General features: G+C 47.4%; 1 protein-coding gene across 3 annotated transcripts in view; it reads left to right on the forward strand.

The window, feature by feature from the left end:
• c17h16orf89 (chromosome 17 C16orf89 homolog) overlaps positions 1-18,697 on the forward strand; it is a 203,035-nt gene that overhangs the window by 63,819 nt on the left and 120,519 nt on the right. For all 3 annotated transcript variants that reach the window (XM_072480749.1, XM_072480748.1, XM_072480747.1), the window contains one exon: positions 7,443-7,560. In XM_072480749.1, the coding sequence (XP_072336850.1) occupies positions 7,443-7,560 (118 nt within the window). The remainder of the gene's footprint in view (positions 1-7,442; positions 7,561-18,697) is intronic.

Raw genomic sequence — 18,697 nt, forward strand, 5'->3', positions numbered from 1 at the left:
TCTTTTGATCCTTCCTCGCTACCTTGTAACTATCAAGCGCCCCAACTGAAACTTCACACCTCATCTTCACATAGGCCTCCTTCTTCCTCTTAACAAGAGATTCCACTTCTTTGGTAAACCACGGTTCCCTCGCTCGACGCCTTCCTTCCTGCCTGACCGGTACGTACTTATCAAGAACACGCAGTAGCTGTTCCTTGAACAAGCTCCACATATCCAGTGTGCCCAACACTTGCAGCCTACTTCTCCAACCTACCCCTCCCAAGTCATGTCTAATGGCATCATAATTGCCCTTCCCCCAGCTATAACTCTTGCCCTGCGGGGTGTACTTATCCCTTTCCATCACTAACGTAAACGTCACCGAATTGTGGTCACTGTCCCCAAAGTGCTCACCTACCTCCAAATCTAACACCTGGCCTGGTTCATTACCCAAAACCAAATCCAATGTGGCCTCGCCTCTTGTTGGCCTGTCAACATATTGTGTCAGGAAACCCTCCTGCACACATTGTACAAAAAATGACCCATCTAATGTACATGAACTATATCTTTTCCAGTCAATATTTGGAAAGTTAAAGTCTCCCATAATAACTACCCTGTTACTTTCGCTCTTATCCAGAATCATCTTCGCCATCCTTTCCTCTACATCCCTAGAACTATTTGGAGGCCTATAGAAAACTCCCAACAGGGTGACCTCTCCTTTCCTGTTTCTAACCTCAGCCCATACTACCTCGGAAGAAGAGTCCCCATCTAGCATCCTCTCCGCCACCATAATACTGTTCTTGACTAGCAGCGCCACACCTCCCCCTCTTTTGCCTCTTTCTCTGAGCTTACTAAAACACCTAAACCCCGGAACCTGCAACAACCATTCCTGTCCCTGCTCTATCCATGTCTCCGAAATGGCCACAACATCGAAGTCCGAGGTACCAACCCATGCTGCCAGTTCCCCTACCTTATTTCGTATACTCCTGGCATTGAAGTAGACACACTTCAAACCACCTACCTGAACACTGGCCCCCTCCTGCGAAGTCAAATCTGTGCTCCTGACCTTTATACTCTCAATCTCCCGTACCCTAAAACTACAATCCAGGTCCCCATGCCCCTGCTGCATTAGTTTAAACCCCCTCAAAGAGCACTAACAAATCTCCCCCCCAGGATATTTGTGCCCCTCAGGTTCAGATGTAGACCATCCTGTCTGTAGAGGTCCCACCTTCCCCAGAAAGAGCCCCAGTTATCCAGAAATCTGAATCCCTCCCGCCTGCACCATCCCTGTAGCCACGTGTTTAATTGCTCTCTCTCCCTATTCCTCATCTCATTATCACGTGGCACGGGCAACAACCCAGAGATAACAACTCTGTTTGTTCTCGTTCTGAGCTTCCATCCTAGCTCCCTGAAAGCCTGCCTGACATCCTTGTCCCCTTTCCTACCTATGTCGTTAGTGCCAATGTGGACCATGACTTGGGGCTGCTCCCCCTCCCCCTTAAGGACCTGGAAAACACGATCCGAGACATCACGTACCCTTGCACCTGGGAGGCAACATACCAAACGTGAGTCTCTCTCGCTCCCACAAAATCTCCTATCTGTGCCCCTAACTATCGAGTCCCCAATTACTAATGCTCTGCTCCTCTCCCCCCTTCCCTTCTGAGCAACAGGGACAGACTCCGTGCCAGAGGCCCGTACCCCATGGCTTACCCCTGGTAAGTCCCCCCCCCCACAAGTATCCAAAGCGGTATACTTGTTATTCAGGGGAACGACCGCAGGGGGTCCCTGCACTGACTGCTTCTTCCCAGTCCCTCTTACAGTTACCCATCTATCTCCAATCTTTGGTGTAACTAATTCCCTGAAGCTGCTATCTATGACCCCCTCTGCCTCCCGAATGATCTGAAGTTCATCCAACTTCAGCTCCAGTTCCCTAACTCGGTCTTGGAGGAGCTGGAGATGGCTGCACTTCCTGCAGGTAAAATCAGCAGGGACACTCACCTCAAACATCCTGCAGGAGGAACATTGCACTCCCTTCCCTGCCATCCCTCTAACTTCCAACCAAGATCTGATTAATAAATACATTTAAAAAAAATAAAAAATAAATAATAATAATGTAAATATGGCACTTACCTCACACCAATGGGTCTTATTATTAGGTTAGAGGAGGAGGGCGGGTGGGAGACACTACACGTGTAGTGTCTCGGGTTTTCTCTCCACCAGAATTTATTGGTGGGGGGGACCTTCACAGAAGTCCGCGGGGCGAACTTCCGGTTCCGGGTCGAACTTCCGGTTCCCGCCTTATATTTTAAAAATAACACAGAAAAGAAGAACAGAAACGGGACCAGGTAAGTGTTTTTAAAGCAAATACTCACCTCCCGACAGGCCCCTGCACGCCGCTCCCGCCAAAATTCTAAGGGCTGCTCTAAGTGAAGAGAGGGGGCATCCCTGTCTCGGCCCCCGGCGCAGACTAAAATAGTCCGAAGTTGCCCTATTTGTACACTTGCCACAGGAGCCTAATACAGTCACCTGACCCAGTCAATAAAGCCCCGCCCAAATCCGAATCGTCCCAGTACCTCCCACAGATAATCCCATTCTACCCGATCAAAAGCCTTTTCTGCATCCATTGCGATCACTACCTCCACCTCCCTACCTTCCGGGGGCATCATGATTACATTTTCAACTGTGTATTCTTTAGGAGTATGTCGAATCCAAGTTAGTAGTATTAGTAAATTCATAGCGTTGTTTAAGTTAAAGCTATTTTGTGGTCTTTGTGAACACTACGCCAAGGTTCCTGAAATAAGCAACACAAGGAACACCACAGAACTGATGTCTATAATAGACAAAACAAATCTTACTGTTCTACTCAAATAACCCTTGAGAATGTTAAACTTTAAACAATTCTTCTAACGTTAAATAAATATCTTTGAGGACGTTTTAATTTTCTAGAGTCTACAAAATATGTTAAAAAAAAATATTTTATTCCACAGTGAATTTTACCATCAGGGTTCAGGAGTTTGTTTTCATTTTTATTCGTCCCTAATTACCTTTGAACTGGGGAAACTTAAGAGTAAACCAATTGCTGTGGGTCTGGAGTCACATATCGGCCAGACCAGGTTAGGGTGGCAGATTTCCTTCCCTAAAAATGATTAGTGAACCAGGTGGAATTTTACAACAATCAAGGATAGTTGATTCTGGATATGAATGGGTTTAATCATGAAGATAAAGTAGAGATTTGATAGGACCAGAAACTAACATATATAGATAAATATAAGATAGTTGGGTGAGCATAGATTAGGTTAGAGTTAGGATCTGGGCAGCCAAGCTTTGGATGAGCTGAAGTTCACAAGAGGATTGGTTAATGAAAGATCAATGGGAGATCAATGCCAAAAGCATGATAATAGTCAATTGCAGACGGTAAACTCACATGATGTGAGCGTGGGAGTGGCTGCACTGTGGTGAACCACTGTAATAGGAGATGTAAGGTAGGACCTGCACTACAGGTTCGCCGGTAGCTCCTGCCGGCAGGCTCCGCCCACGGAGAACTGTATAAATATGCATGACCTCCAGTCCCCTGCCATTTCGCCAGCTGCAGCAGGAGGCCACAAATCTGACTGTAATAAAGCCACAGTTGTACCCAACTTTAGTCTTTGTGCAATTGATCATGCATCATGCACTTCCGCAAGTTCTGGCTCGATTAGTGTTTAATTCCTGTGTGCGACCACTCACTCCTTTCTGCTACCTCGAAGTCCGATCCTGTTTGCCTTCTTTGTTACCTTCTCCACCTGTGTTGCCACTTACAGTGACCTGTATTAGATCTTCCAAAATGCATTACCTCACAGTTGTCCGGATTAAACCCCATCTGCCATCTCTCCGCCCAAGTCTCCAACTGATCTATATGCTTCTGTATCTGAATTCTCCCTCTATACACCTGAACAGGTGCCAGAATGTGGCGACTAGGGGCCAATGTCTCCATTCAACTGACATTATATGCAATATTTGCAATGGGTTATGCAAATTGAGACTTGGGCCTAATGTCACCATTAGGAGATGACATCAATCTAGATTGTAAACTGGCTGGTTCAGCTCAGTTGGCAGGACAGCTGGTTTGTGATGCAGAGTGATGCCAACAGAGCGGTTTCAATTCCCGTACCGGCTGAGGTCATTCATGACGACCCCACCTTCTCACTTGCCTGAGGTATGCTGATCCTCAGGTTAAACCACCACCATCAGCTCTCCCCCTCAAAGGGGAAAACAGCCTATGGTCATCTGGGACTATGGTGACTTATCTTATCCAAGGTGATTTAGAGATGTGGATCAGAAATTGGCTCGCTGAAAGAAGACAGAGGGTGGTGGTTGATGGGAAATGTTCAGAATGGAGTACAGTCACAAGTGGAGTACCACAAGGATCTGTTCTGGGGCCGTTGCTGTTTGTCATTTTTATCAATGACCTAGAGGAAGGTGCAGAAGGGTGGGTGAGTAAATTTGCAGACGATACTAAAGTCGGTGGTGTTGTCGATAGTGTGGAAGGATGTAGCAGGTTACAGAGGGATATAGATAAGCTGCAGAGCTGGGCTGAGAGGTGGCAAATGGAGTTTAATGTAGAGAAGTGTGAGGTGATTCACTTTGGAAGGAATAACAGGAATGCGGAATATTTGGCTAATGGTAAAGTTCTTGAAAGTGTGGATGAGCAGAGGGATCTAGGTGTCCATGTACATAGATCCCTGAAAGTTGCCACCCAGGTTGATAGGGTTGTGAAGAAGGCCTATGGAGTGTTGGCCTTTATTGGTAAAGGGATTGAGTTCCGGAGTCGGGAGGTCATGTTGCAGCTGTATAGAACTCTGGTACGGCCGCATTTGGAGTATTGCGTACAGTTCTGGTCACCGCATTATAGGAAGGACGTGGAAGCTTTGGAGCGGGTGCAGAGGAGATTTACCAGGATGTTGCCTGGTATGGAGGGAAAATCTTATGAGGAAAGGCTGATGGACTTGAGGTTGTTTTCGTTGGAGAGAAGAAGGTTAAGAGGAGACTTAATAGAGGCATACAAAATGATCAGGGGGTTGGATAGGGTGGACAGTGAGAGCCTTCTCCCACGGATGGATATGGCTGGCACGAGGGGACATAACTTTAAACTGAGGGGTAATAGATATAGGACAGAGGTCAGAGGTAGGTTCTTTACGCAAAGAGTAGTGAGGCCGTGGAATGCCCTACCTGCTACAGTAGTGAACTCGCCAACATTGAGGGCATTTAAAAGTTTATTGGATAAACATATGATGATAATGGCATAGTGTAGGTTAGATGGCTTTTGTTTCGGTGCAACATCGTGGGCCGAAGGGCCTGTACTGCGCTGTATTGTTCTATGTTCTAAGACTGTAAACTTGTCTTTTTTAAAATTAGTTAAACACTCCTCCATTGACGCGATGGGAGAATTTCTCATTCCAGTGTCTGCTTATTAAAAGAAACATAAGGTGCTGACAAGCCTTTGATATTGTAAATACCCATCCTTTGAGGAAAAGATGATGCCTTGTAAATAAATTTGTAAGTAAATCAAGAGAACATGGATTCTTCGTTCCTGAGTGTTGACTCCAGGGCAGGATTCGTGGACTTCCATGACAGCAAAACGGGCGCCGCACGGGACCGATTCAATGACTATGGAGGGGCTAGCATCGGGGCTACGTGGAACTCAATCAAATCCAATGAGAATAGATAAGGGAGTCGCCAGGTCCATGATTGACACTCGAGAGGCTGACAAGCTGCAGCCGCATATACACATTCACTCCCCACACACACTCATCCCAGCCAACAAGATGGCATTGGTTGCGCTGCAGCGTGCCCATCCCGCTGATGGGTCGGCTGGGGCCAAAGGGAACAGAGGGGGTGGCCTGGTGGGGCCCTAAGTTCACAGTGGGCAGTCAGCATGCACAGCTGCTTGGCTGCCTTTCAAGCCGCGGCAATGACATACTGTGCCCGTCCACCCCAACCCCACAGCCCACCTCCTGGCTGTCAGCAAACTATGGTGATGTTGGAGACTTTCCGTACCCCCTGTCTCTACCTCAGCAGACAGGTGCCTGTTTCACAATTTTTAAAAGCACAAGTGAATCCCGCCATCGGGAATTTGCCGTGGGGAAGGCGGAGAATCGCGGATGCCCCGGAGAATACCCGGTCAGGCACGCTAATGATATGTCAATGGCGTTTACTGTACGTGTGTTTTGGAATGCACTGACACCGTTGTCGAGGCACTGGAGAATTGCGATTTGGCGTGAAACTGGCACCCGCCATGATTTTGGAGTCAAAACCGATTCTCCGCCCAATCGCATTTCCCGATTCCGGTGTCAGCTGACAGAGAATCCCACCCACGATATTTAAATGTAGTAGATGAAAGTACCCAACAATTATTACCTATATAGAGAGATGGGCGAAACATCTCATGATCCTTGAGGGCAAAGCTGGTAAATAATGTTATCAAAGGTGTCTAATACCAGCTGCCTGTACAATGCTGAGCTCCCAATTCAGAGATAATCAAAGATAAGTTTGCAGTTTTGGGCTGTACATCGACCTGAGATGCTGGGACAGGCTGGAAGTAAGCAAGTGTGGAGGAAACAGTCGACGTGGAGCTGCTGTGGAAGGTTGTAAGAAGTGCCTTTGACCCAGAAAAAGTCAATATTTTCCCGCTTCTGTAGTAGAAAGATTTAACACACTCGTTAAGACAGACTAACAAAGTTTTATTTTCGAAACAACTGCATGCAGTACTGGCTGAAACTTGAAGTCAGAGAGCAGTCAACAAAACTGCTGAGTCTTTCGCAAGTTCCACGCTTTCGCAGAGAATTAGCTCAATATTTGTACATTATCATTATCAAGATTGCATGACAACAGTATAGTCAGGAAATTGATCGGAAATACAAACGGAAGCATAGAACAGACCATTTTTGGTCACATCACTCATACCATTATTTTGTCCTTGGAGGGAACATTGAAAGGTCGGAATAGAATTGTTTCTTCCTGAACTTATCTTGTTTTAATTCCTACGGCCCTGGGTTATGACGAGTTAGTTTTATCAGGAGTTGCCGAGGTCCGGTGTTTTGGAATGGCTCGACCTTCGCTGATCTTTTCAGACTTCAAGTTATGCAGAGTTGGTCTTATCAGTCTTACAGTCTGAAATGGTTAGGGCAGCATTCCTTACAGGGGTCTGGGGAGCTGGAATGAGTAGTTTCAGTCTTTCTTGTATTGTATCAAACCTTTTGACCAGTCTTCCCATTGACCAGTTTTCCCATCATACCATTACATAATTCGTACCATATCACAGTATGTGAGTTTGGGGGAAGCTGTACAACAAGGTCTTGGCTGGCAAACAAGTTTAAAAAACAAAAACTTATTTTAAGCACCAGATGATTAGTTTACTATTTCCTACGAGTTGATGGCGTTTTCATAATCCATTGAAAATAAATGTTTCTTCATTCTTTTAAAAAAAGGGAGGATAATGGAGTTTCTTGCCAGAAAACGGAAACATGCAGTAGACTGATGATGGCTTTGAATTGTCCAGATTACTCTCTATCACACCAGCTGCTGTATATGATTATTATTGAACATGTAAGCAAAATTATTTATTGGTTAACAGCTACTATTTAAAAACTGTTTTTGTCTGTTATTAAGTTGTAACTCTGATATCTGCATTCTTGGGCAATGGTGATGACTATTATTTCCAAAGACCTGCATCAGCATTCTCAAAGCTAATATTTTCACCAGTAATATTTATTTTCCCCAAACATTACATTACATTACAGTGTAATGAGATGGCCAACTTTGTATTTTTCACTTTGAATATACTTGTCTTGAAATTGTTCGGTAAATAGGTGGAGAAATTCACATATTCCAAGAATGAGTATCTGATCCCCTTTTAACAGTTGATAAGCATAAAAACACTCTCTTCCCCGTAACATTGCCACAAAGCAAATGGATTATCCTTCATCCTGCCCAGACTAGAGAACTGTGGAAAATGTGTTAAGTCAAATTGGCTCGACTTAGCAAGTAAACCCACTCGTAAAAGTCTAATGATGACCATGAAACCATTGCTCATTGTCGTAAAACCCCATTTGCTTCACTAATGTCCTTTTGGGAACGGAATCTGCCATCCTGACCTGGTCTGGCCTACATGTAACTCCAGACCCACGACAATATGGGTGACTCTTAACGCACTTGGAATATTGCGCACAATTCTGGTCGCCACATTACCAGAAGGCTGTGGAGGCTTTGGAGAGGGTGCAGAGGAAGTTTACCAGGATATTGCCTGGACTGGAGGGTGTTGGCTATGTGGAGAGGCTGAATAGACTCGGACTGTTTTCATTAGAAAGACGGAGATCGAGGGGTGACCTGTGTCATGGGAGTGTCCCTTTAACAAATGTTTTTGTCTTATCACATGTCATTGTGTGGGTAGAGCTGGGTTGTGGCTCTGGGAGTTGGTTTGACTTTCGCTTTCGTTTGGGGCTGGTTTGTGCTTCCGTGTTCACATTTTTGGCTGCTGTACTTAGAAAGAGGAATATTGTGGCCTATCTCTCTACCTTCATTTTAAAAGCTGTTTCCAGACTGCTTGATAACTTGAAAATAAATAATTATTTTCTGGAAGGAATTCAAACCTGCTGTTTTGGAAAGGAAACAAGAGCATCCAGACCAGATCTTGAGTGCTGTGTGCTGGGTCACACCTTTAAAAAGGGGGTACTGGTTTATGGGATCTTGTTATTAAATTGGAACTGTTAAAGGGGGACATTTATTTAGGGTTATACATATATAACTGTGCCTGTGTGGGGTATTTATGTTTGTAGTTGATAAAAATGCTTACTGTGTGTGTTTAGAAAAATGTTCCCTAAATTCGTAGAATAGAGCTTGTTTTTGATTAAAAGATCTTAAGGCCTCTGTTGAAGAACACCTGAAAGGTAGGCCCTTGTGCTCATCATAACCAAAATCAATAAACAGTTGTAGGTCAGGTGAACTCCATGATATACTTTGGAGTTTTCTAAACACTGACCGATAGAGGTCTACAAGATTAGGAGGGGCATAGAAAGAGTGGATTGGCAGGCACTCATTCCCAGGGTGGAGGGGTCAATCACCAGGGTTTAAAGGTCCGTGGGACAAAGTTTAGAGGACACGTACGAGGCAGGCTTTTTACGCAGAGGGTGGTGAGTGCCTGGAATGCGTTGCCAGGGTAGGTTGTGTAAGCAGATACATTAACGGCGTTCAAAGGCTTATTGACAGATACATGGATAGGATGGGTATAGAGGGATACTGCACTTCCGCTGGGGGATTTGGCCAAGGTTGATATCATGACTGGTACAGGCCTGGAGGGCCGAAGGGCCTGTGCTGTATTGTACATTGTTCTTTATTCTTTATTCTATACCCCTCAAAGGGCAATTAGGGAAGGGCAATAAATGCTGTCCCAGCCAGTGACGCCCACATGACATGAGCAAATTTAAAAAAAATGTCAGAATGGTGCAAACCATGACTGGCTTCAGAAGGCATGCACCGGGAACTGCACCTCGGAAAAGAGCTCAGAGGCGAGTGCACCTGCGAATAGAGCTCAGAGGCGAATGCACCTCGGAATAGAGCTCAGAGGCGAGTGCGCCTGCAAATAGAGCTCAGAGGCGAATGCACCTCGGAATAGAGCTCAGAGGCGAGTGCACCTGCGAATAGAGCTCAGAGGCGAATGCACTTCGGAATAGAGCTCAGAGGCGAGTGCACCTCCGAATAGAGCTCAGAGGCGAGTGCACCTCCGAATAGAGCTCAGAGGCGAGTGCACCTGCGAATAGAGCTCAGAGGCGAGTGAACCTGCGAATAGAGCTCAGAGGCGAGTACACCTCCGAATAGAGCTGAGAGGCGAGTGAACCTGCGAATAGAGCTCAGAGGCGAGTGCACCTCCGAATAGAGCTCAAAGCGAGTGTACCTCTGAATAGAGCTCAGAGGCGAGTGTACCCCCGAATTGAACTTGGAGGAGAGTGCAACCCTGAATAGAGCTCAGAGGTGAGTGCACCTCTGAATTGAGCTCAGAGGAGAGTGTACCTCTGAATAGAGCTCGGAGGTGAGTGTATCTCCGAATAGGGCGCAGGGGCGAATGTACCTCTGTATAGAGCTCGGAGGCGAGTGTCCCTCCGAATAGAGCTCGGAGGCGAGTGTCCCTCCGAATAGAGCTCGGAGGCGAGTGTCCCTCCGAATAGAGCTCGGAGGCGAGTGTACCTCCGAATAGAGCTCACAGGCGAGGCTACTCTGAATAGAGCTCAGAGGCAAGAGTACCTCCGCTTAAAGCTCGGAGGCGAGTGTACTTTCGAAAATAGCTCGGAGGCGAGTGTACCTCCGAATAGAGCTCTGAGGCAAGTGTACCTCCGAATAGAGCTCAGAAGCGAGTGTACCTCCGAATAGTGCTCGGAGATGAGTGTACCTCCAAATAGAGCTCGGAGACGAGTGTACCTCAGATTAGAGCTCAGAGACGAGTGTACCTCCGAATAGGGATCAGAGACGAGAGGACCTCCGAATAGAGCTCGGAGGCGACTGTACCTCTGAATAGAGCTCGGGGGCGAGTGTACCTCTAAATAGTGCTCAGAGGCGAGGGTACCTCCGAATAGGGCTCAGAGGCGAGAGTACCTCTGAATAGTGCTCAGAGGTGAGTGTTCCTCCGAATAGACCTCGGAGGCGACTGTACCTCTGAAGAGAGCTCGGGGCGAGTGTCCCTCCGAATAGAGTTCAGACCCGAGAGTACCTCTGAATAGTGCTCAAGAGGTGAGTGGCCCTCCGATCAGAGCTCAGAGGTGAGTGTACCTCTGAATAAGCTCAGAGGAGAGTGACCCTCCGGATAGAGCTCGGAGGCGCGTGTACATCCGAATAGAGCTCAGAGGCGAGGCTACCTCTGAATAGAGCTCAGAGATGAGTGTATGTCCTGTGGTATGTTGTTCCTCTGTTTAAGAAGGGTGGCACGGATAATCCAGGGAAGTACAGGCCGGTGAGCCTTACTTCAGTGGTAGGGAAATTACTGGAGAGAATTCTTCGAGACAGGATCTACTCCCATTTGGAAGCAAATGGACGTATTAGTGAGAGACAGCATGGTTTTGTGAAGGGGAGGTCGTGTCTCACTAACTTGATAGAGTTTTTCGAGGAGGTCACAAAGATGATTGATGCAGGTAGGGCAGTGGACTTCAGTAAGGCCTTTAACAAGGTCCCTCATGGTAGACGAGTACAAAAGGTGAAGTCACATGGGATCAGGGGTGAGCTGGCAAGGTGGATACAGAACTGGCTAGGTCATAGAAGGCAGAGAGTAGCAATGGAAGGATGCTTTTCTAATTGGAGGGCTGTGACCAGTGGTGTTCCGCAGGGATCAGTGCTGGGACCTTTGCTGTTTGTAGTATATATAAATGATTTGGAGGAAAATGTAACTGGTCTGATTAGTAAGTTTGCAGACGACACAAAGGTTGGTGGAATTGCGGATAGCGATGAGGACTGTCAGAGGATACAGCAGGATTTAGATTGTTTGGAGACTTGGGCGGAGAGATAGCAGATGGAGTTTAATCCGGAGAAATGTGAGGTAATGCATTTTGGAAGGTCTAATGCAGGGAGGGAATATACAGTGAATGGTAGAACCCTCAAGAGTATTGAAAGTCAGAGAGTTCTAGGAGTACAGGTCCACAGGTCACTGAAAGGGGCAACACAGGTGGAGAAGGTAGTCAAGAAGGCATACGGCATGCTTGCCTTCATTGGCCGGGGCATTGAGTATAAGAATTGGCAAGTCATGTTGCAGCTGTGTGGAACCTCAGTTAGGCCACACTTGGAGTATAGTGTTCAATTCTGGTCACCACACTACCAGAAGGACGTGGAGGCTTTAGAGAGGGTGCGAAGAGATTTACCAGAATGTTGCCTGGTATGGAGGGCATTAGCTATGAGGAGCGGTTGAATAAACTCGGTTTGTTCTCACTGGAACGAAGGAGGTTGAGGGGCGACCTGATAGAGGTCTACAAAATTATGAGGGGCATAGACAGAGTGGATAGTCAGAGGCTTTTCCCCGGGGCAGAGGGGTCAATTACTAGGGGGCATTACCAAAGATGTGCAGGTTAGTTGGATTGGCCATAATAAATTGCCCTTAGTGTCCAAATTTCCCTTAGTGTTGGATGGGGTTACTGGGTTATGGGGATAGGGTGGAGGTGTTGACCTTGGGTAGGGTGCTCTTTCCAAGAGCCGGTGCTGACTCGATGGGCCGAATGGCCTCCTTCTGCACTGCAAATTCTATGAAAGACCCTCCGAATAGAGCTCGGAGGCGATTGTTCCTCCAAATAGAGCTCAGAGGCGAGAGTACCTCTGAATAGTGCTCAGAGGTGAGTGTTCCTCCGAATAGAACTCGGAGGCGAATGCATCTCTGAATCGAGCTCAGAGGCAAGTGTACCTCTGAATCGAGCTCAAGAGGCGAGTGTGCCCCTGAATACAGCACGGAGGTGAGTGTACCACCCAAAAGAGCTCCGAGGCGAGTGCACCTCCGATTAGAGCTCAGAGGAGAGTGTACCTCTGAATAGAGCTCGGAGGCGATTGGACCACTGAATAGAGCTCGGAGGCGAGTGTACGTCTGAATAGAGCTCAGAGGCGAGTGTACCTCTGAATCGAGCTCAGAGGCGAGTGTACCTCTGAATACAGCACGGAGATGAGTGTACCACCCAAAAGAGCTCCGAGGCGAGTGCACCTCCGATTAGAGCTCAGAGGAGAGTGTACCTCTGAATAGAGCTCGGAGGCGATTGGACCACAGAATAGAGCTCGGAGGCGAGTGTACCTCCGAATAGAGCTCAGAGGCGAGTGTACCTCTGAATAGAGCTCTGAGGCGAGTGTTCCACCAAATAGAGCTCGTATGCGGGTGTACCTCCGAATAGAGCTGAGAGGCGAGTGTACCTCTGAATAGAGCTCAGAGGCGAATACATCTCTGAATAGAGCTCGGAGGTGAGTGTACCTCCGAATAGAGCGCGGAGACGAGTATACTTCAGAATAGAGCTCGGAGGCGAGTGTACTTTCCGAAATGAGCTCAGAGTTGACTGTACGTCCGATCAGAGCTCAGAGGAGTGTGCCTCCAAATAAGGCTCAGAGGCGAGTATACCTCTGAATAGAGCTTGGATGCGAGTGTACCTCCGAATAGAGTTCAGAGGCGAGTGTACCTCTGAATGGAGCTCGTAGGCGAGTGTACCTCTGAATAGAGCCCTTTGGCGAGTGTACCTCTGAATAGAGCTCGGAGGTGAGTGTACCCCTGAACAGCGCTCGGTGGCAAGTGTACCACTGACTAGAGCTCGGAGGCGACTGCACCTCCGAATTGAGCTCAGAGTCGAGTGCACCTCCGAATAGAGCTCAGAGGTGAGTGTACTTCTGAATAGAGCTCGGAGATGAGTATACCTCAGAATAGAACTCGGAGGCGAGTGTACTTTGCGAAAAGAGCTCAGAGTCGACTGTACCTCCGATCAGAACTCAGAGGCGAGTGCACCTCTGAATCAAGCTCAGAGAAGAGTGTACCTCCGAATTGTGCTCTGAGGTGAGTGCTCCTTCGAATAGATCTCTGAGGCGAGTGTGCCTCTGAATAGAGCTCGGAGGCGACGGTACCTCCGAATAGGGCGAGTGTGCCTCTAAATAGGGCTCAGAGGTGAGTGTCCCTCCGAACAGACCTCGGAGGCGAGTGTACCTCTGAATAGTGGTCGGAGGCGAGTGTATCTCTGAATAGAGTTCGGAGGCGAGTGTACCTCCGAATAGAGCTCAGAGGCGAGTGTACCTCTGAATAGAGCTTGGATGCGAGTGCACCTCTGGATAGAGCTTAGAGGCGAGTGTTCCTCTGAACAGAGCACTGAGGTGAGTGTACCTCTGAACAGCGCTCGGTGGCGAGTGTACCGCTGAGTAGAGCTCGGAGGCGAGTGCACCTCCGAATAGAGGTCAGACGCGAGTGCACCTCCGAAGTGCTCGCGAGTGCACCTCCGAATAGAGCTCAGAGGCGAGTGCACCTCCGAATAGAGGTCAGAAGTGTGTGTACCTCCGAATAGAGCTCGGAGATGAGTATACCTCAGAATAGAGCTCGGAGGCGAGTGTTCTTTCCGAAAAGAGCTCAGAGTCGACTGTACCTCCGATCAGAGCTCAGATGCGAGTGTTCCTCCGAATAGAGCTGGGAGGCGAGTGTTCCTCTGAATAGAGCTCAGAAGCGAGTGTCCCTCCGAATAGAGCTCAGAGGCGAGTGTACGCACCTGCAAGGGAACAAGCGGTCCTAGATCTGGTCCTGTGTAATAAGGCAGGATTGATTAATGATCTCATAGTTCGGGATCCTCTTGGAAGGAGCGACCACAATATGGTGGAATTTAAAATACAGTTGGAGGATGACAAGGTAAAATCAAGCACTAGTGTTTTGTGCTTAAACAAAGGCGATTACAATGGGATGAGAGAAGAACTAGCTAAGGTAGACTGGGAGCAAAGACTTCATGGTGAAGCAGTTGAGGAACAGTGGAGAACCTTCCGAGCGATCTTTCACAGTGTTCAGGAAAGGTTCATACCGACAAAAAAGAAAGACGGTAGAAAGAGGAAAAATCGACCGTGGATATCTAAGGAGGTGAGGGAGAGTATCAAATTGAAGGAAAAAACATACAAAGTGGCTAAAATTAGTGGGAGACTAGAGGACTGGGAAGTCTTTAGGGGACAACAGAAAGCTACTAAAAAAGCGATAAAGAAGAGTAAGGTAGACTGAAAGTAAACTGGCTCAGAACATAAAAGCAGATAGTAAAAGCTTCTACAAATATATAAGACAAAAAAGAGTGGCTCAGGTAAATATTGGTCCTTTGGAAGATGAGAAGGGAAATTTAATAATAGGAGACGGGGAAATGGCTGAGGAGCTGAACAGGTTTTTTGGGTCAGTCTTCACAGTGGAGGACACAAATAACATGCCAGTGACTGATGGAAATAAAGATATGATAGGTGAGGACCTTGAGATGATTGTCATCACTAAGGAGGCAGTATTGGGCAAGCTAATGGGGCTAAAGGTAGACAAGTCTCCTGGCCCTGATGGGATGCATCCCAGAGTGTTAAAAGAGATGGCTAGGGAAATTGTAAACGCACTAGTGATAATTTATCAAAATTCACTAGACTCTGGGGTGATCCCAGAGGATTGGAAAGTAGCAAACGTGACACCACTGTTTAAAAAAGGAGGTCGGCAGAAAGCGGGTAATTATAGTACGGTAAGCTTAACTTCTATCATTAAGGAGGAAATAGCGGGGCACCTGGAGGGAAATTGTCCCATTAGGCAGACGCAGCATGGGTTCACAAAGGGTAGGTCATGTCTGACTAATTTGGTAGAATTTCTTGAGGACGTTACCAGTGCAGTAGATAACGGGGAGCCAATGGATGTGGTATATCTGGATTTCCAGAAAGCTTTTGACAAGGTGCCACACAAAAGGTTGCTGCATAAACTAAAGATGCATGGCATTGAGGGTAAAGTGGTAGCATGGGTAGAGGATTGGTTAACTAACAGAAAGCAGAGAGTGGGGATAAATGGGTGTTTCTCTGGTTGGCAACCTGTAACTAGTGGGGTCCCTCAAGGATCAGTGTTGGGCCCACAGTTGTTCACAATTTACATAGACGATTTGGAGTTGGGGACCAAGTGCAATGTGTCAAAGTTTGCAGACGACACTAAGATGAGTGGTAAAGCAAAAAGTGCAGAGGATACCGGAAGTCTGCAGAAGGATTTGGATAGGTTAGGTGAATGGGCTAGGGTCTGGCAGATGGAAATCAATGTTGCCAAGTGTGAGGCTATCCATTTTGGGAGGAATAACAGCAGAATGGATTATTATTTAAACAGTAAGATGTTAAAACATGCTGCTGTGCAGAGGGACCTGGGCGTGCTGGTGCACGAGTCGCAGAAAGTTGGTGTGCAGGTGCAACAGGTGATTAAGAAGGCTAATCGAATTTTGTCTTTCATTGCTAGAGGGATGGAGTTCAAGACTAGGGAGGTTATGCTGCAATTGTATAGGGTATTGGTGAGGCCGCATCTGGAGTATTGCGTTTAGTTTTGGTCTCCTTACCTGAGAAAGGACATATTGGCACTGGAGGGAGTGCAGAGGAGATTCACTAGGTTGATCCCAGAGTTGAGGGGATTAGAGGTTGAGTAGACTGGGACTGTGCTCATTGGAGTTTAGAAGGATGCGGGGGGATCTTATTGAAACACATAAAATTATGAAGGGAATAGATAGGATATATGCGGGCAGGTTGTTTCCACTGGTCGGGGAAAGCAAAACTAGGGGGCATAGCCTCAAAATAAGGGGAAGTAGATTTAGGACGGAGTGTAGGAGGAACTTCTTCACCCAAAGTGTTGTGAATCTCTGGAATTCCTTGCCCAGTGAAGCAGTTGAGGCTCCTTCTTTAAACGTTTTTAAGAAAAAGATAGATACCTTTCTAAAGAATAAAGGGATTTGGGGATATGGTGTACGGGCCGGAGAGTGGAGCTGAGTCCACAAAGATCAGCCATGATCTCATTAAATGGCGGAGCAGGCTCGAGGGGCCAAGTGGCCTACTCCTGTTCCTAGTTCTTATGTTCTTATGAGCTCAAAGGCGAGAGTACCTCTGAATAGTGCTCAGAGGTGAGTGTCCCTCTGAATAGACCACAGAGGCTAGTGTACCTCTGAATAGTGGTCGGAGGCAAGTGTATCTCTGAATAGAGCTTGGAGTCGAGTGTACCCCTGAAAAGTGCTCGGTGGCGAGTGTACCTCCGAATAGAGCTCAGAGGCAAGTGCACCTCTGAATCAAGCTCAGAGGCGAGTGTACCTACGAATATAGCTCACAGGCGAGTGTACCTCTGAATGGAGTTCGGAGACGAGTGTACCTCAGAATAGAGCTCGGAGAGGAGGGTACCTCCGAATAGCGCTCAGTGGCGAGTGTGCCTCCGAATAGAGCTCAGAGGTGGGTGTCCCTCCGATCAGAGCTCAGAGGCGAGTGTACCTCTGAATGGAGCTCAGAGACGAGTGTAGCTCAGAATAGCGCTCAGTGGCCAGTGCACCTCTGCATAGAGCTCGGAGACGAGTGTACCTCCGAATAAAGCTCAGAGGCGAGTGTACCTCCGAATAAAGCTCAGAGGCGAGTGTACCTCAGAATAGAGCTCGGAGACGAGTGGACCTCAGAATAGAGCTCGGACGCGAGGGTACCTCCGAATAGGACGAGTGTGCCTCCAAATAGTGCTCAGAGGTGAGTGTCTCTCCGAATAGACCTCGGATGCGAGTGTACCTCTGACTAGAGATCAGAGATGAGTGTACCTCTGAATAGAGCTCGGAGGTGAGTGTACCTCTGAATAGAGCTTGGAGGCAAGTGTACCTCTGAATAGAGCTTGGATGCGAGTGTACCTCCGAATATAGATCAGAGGCGACTGTACCTCTGAATGGAGCTCGTAGGCAAGTGTTCCTCTGAATCGGGGACATGAGAAGTATTTGGCAGGTAGGATCAAGGAAAACCCAAAAGCTTTCTATAGGTATGTCAGGAATAAAAGAATGACTAGGGTAAGAGTAGGGCCAGTCAAGGACAGGGATGGGAAGTTGTGGGTGGTGTCTGAAGAGATCGGCGAGGTACTAAATGAATATTTTTCGTCAGTATTCACTCAGGAAAAAGATAATGTTGTGGAGGAGAATGCTGAGACCCAGGCTATTAGAATAGATGGCATTGAGGTACGAAGGGAAGAGGTGTTGGCAATTCTGGACAGGCTGAAAATACATAAGTGCCCGGAGCCTGATGGGATTTATCGTAGGATTCTCTGGGAAGCCAGGGAAGAGATTGCTGAGCCTTTGGCCTTGATTTTTATGTCATCATTGGCTACAGGAATAGTGCCAGAGGACTGGAGGATAGCAAATGTGGTCCCTTTGTTCAAGAAGGGGAGTAGAGACAACCCCGGCAACTATAGACCGGTGAGCCTCACGTCTGTTGTGGGTAAAGTCTTGGAGGGGATTATAAGAGACAAGATTTATAATCATCTAGATAGGAATAATATGATTAGGGATAGTCAGCATGGCTTTGTGAGGGGTAGGTCATGCCTCACAAACCTTATCGAGTTCTTTGAGAAGGTGACTGAACAGGTAGACGAGGGTAGAGAAGTTGTTGTGGTATATTTGGATTTCAGTAAAGCGTTTGATAAGGTTCCCCACGGTAGGCTATTGCAGAAAATACAGAGGCTGGGGATTGAGGGTGATTTAGAGATGTGGATCAGAAATTGGCTAGCTGAAAGAAGACAGAGGGTGGTGGTTGATGGGAAATGTTCAGAATGGAGTTCAGTTACAAGTGGCGTACCACAAGGATCTGTTCTGGGGCCGTTGCTGTTTGTCATTTTTATAGATGACCTAGAGAATGGCGCAGAAGGGTGGGTGAGTAAATTTGCAGACAACACTAAAGTCGGTGGTGTTGTCGACAGTGCGGAAGGATGTTGCAGGTTACAGAGGGACATAGATAAGCTGCAGAGCTGAGCTGAGAGGTGGAAAATGGAGTTTAACGTAGAGAAGTGTGAGGTGATTCACTTTGGAAGGAATAACTTTGGAAGGGCAGCACGGTAGCACAGTGGTTAGCACAATTGCTTCACAGCTCCAGGGTCCCAGGTTCAATTCCGGCTTGGGTCACTGTCTGTGCGGAGTCTGCACATCCTCCCCGTGTGTGCGTGCGTTTCCTCCGGGTGCTCCGGTTTCCTCCCACAGTCCAAAGATGTGCAGGTTAGGTGGAT

This window comes from Scyliorhinus torazame, chromosome 17 (assembly GCF_047496885.1).
Source record: "Scyliorhinus torazame isolate Kashiwa2021f chromosome 17, sScyTor2.1, whole genome shotgun sequence".
Taxonomy (NCBI): domain Eukaryota; kingdom Metazoa; phylum Chordata; class Chondrichthyes; order Carcharhiniformes; family Scyliorhinidae; genus Scyliorhinus; species Scyliorhinus torazame.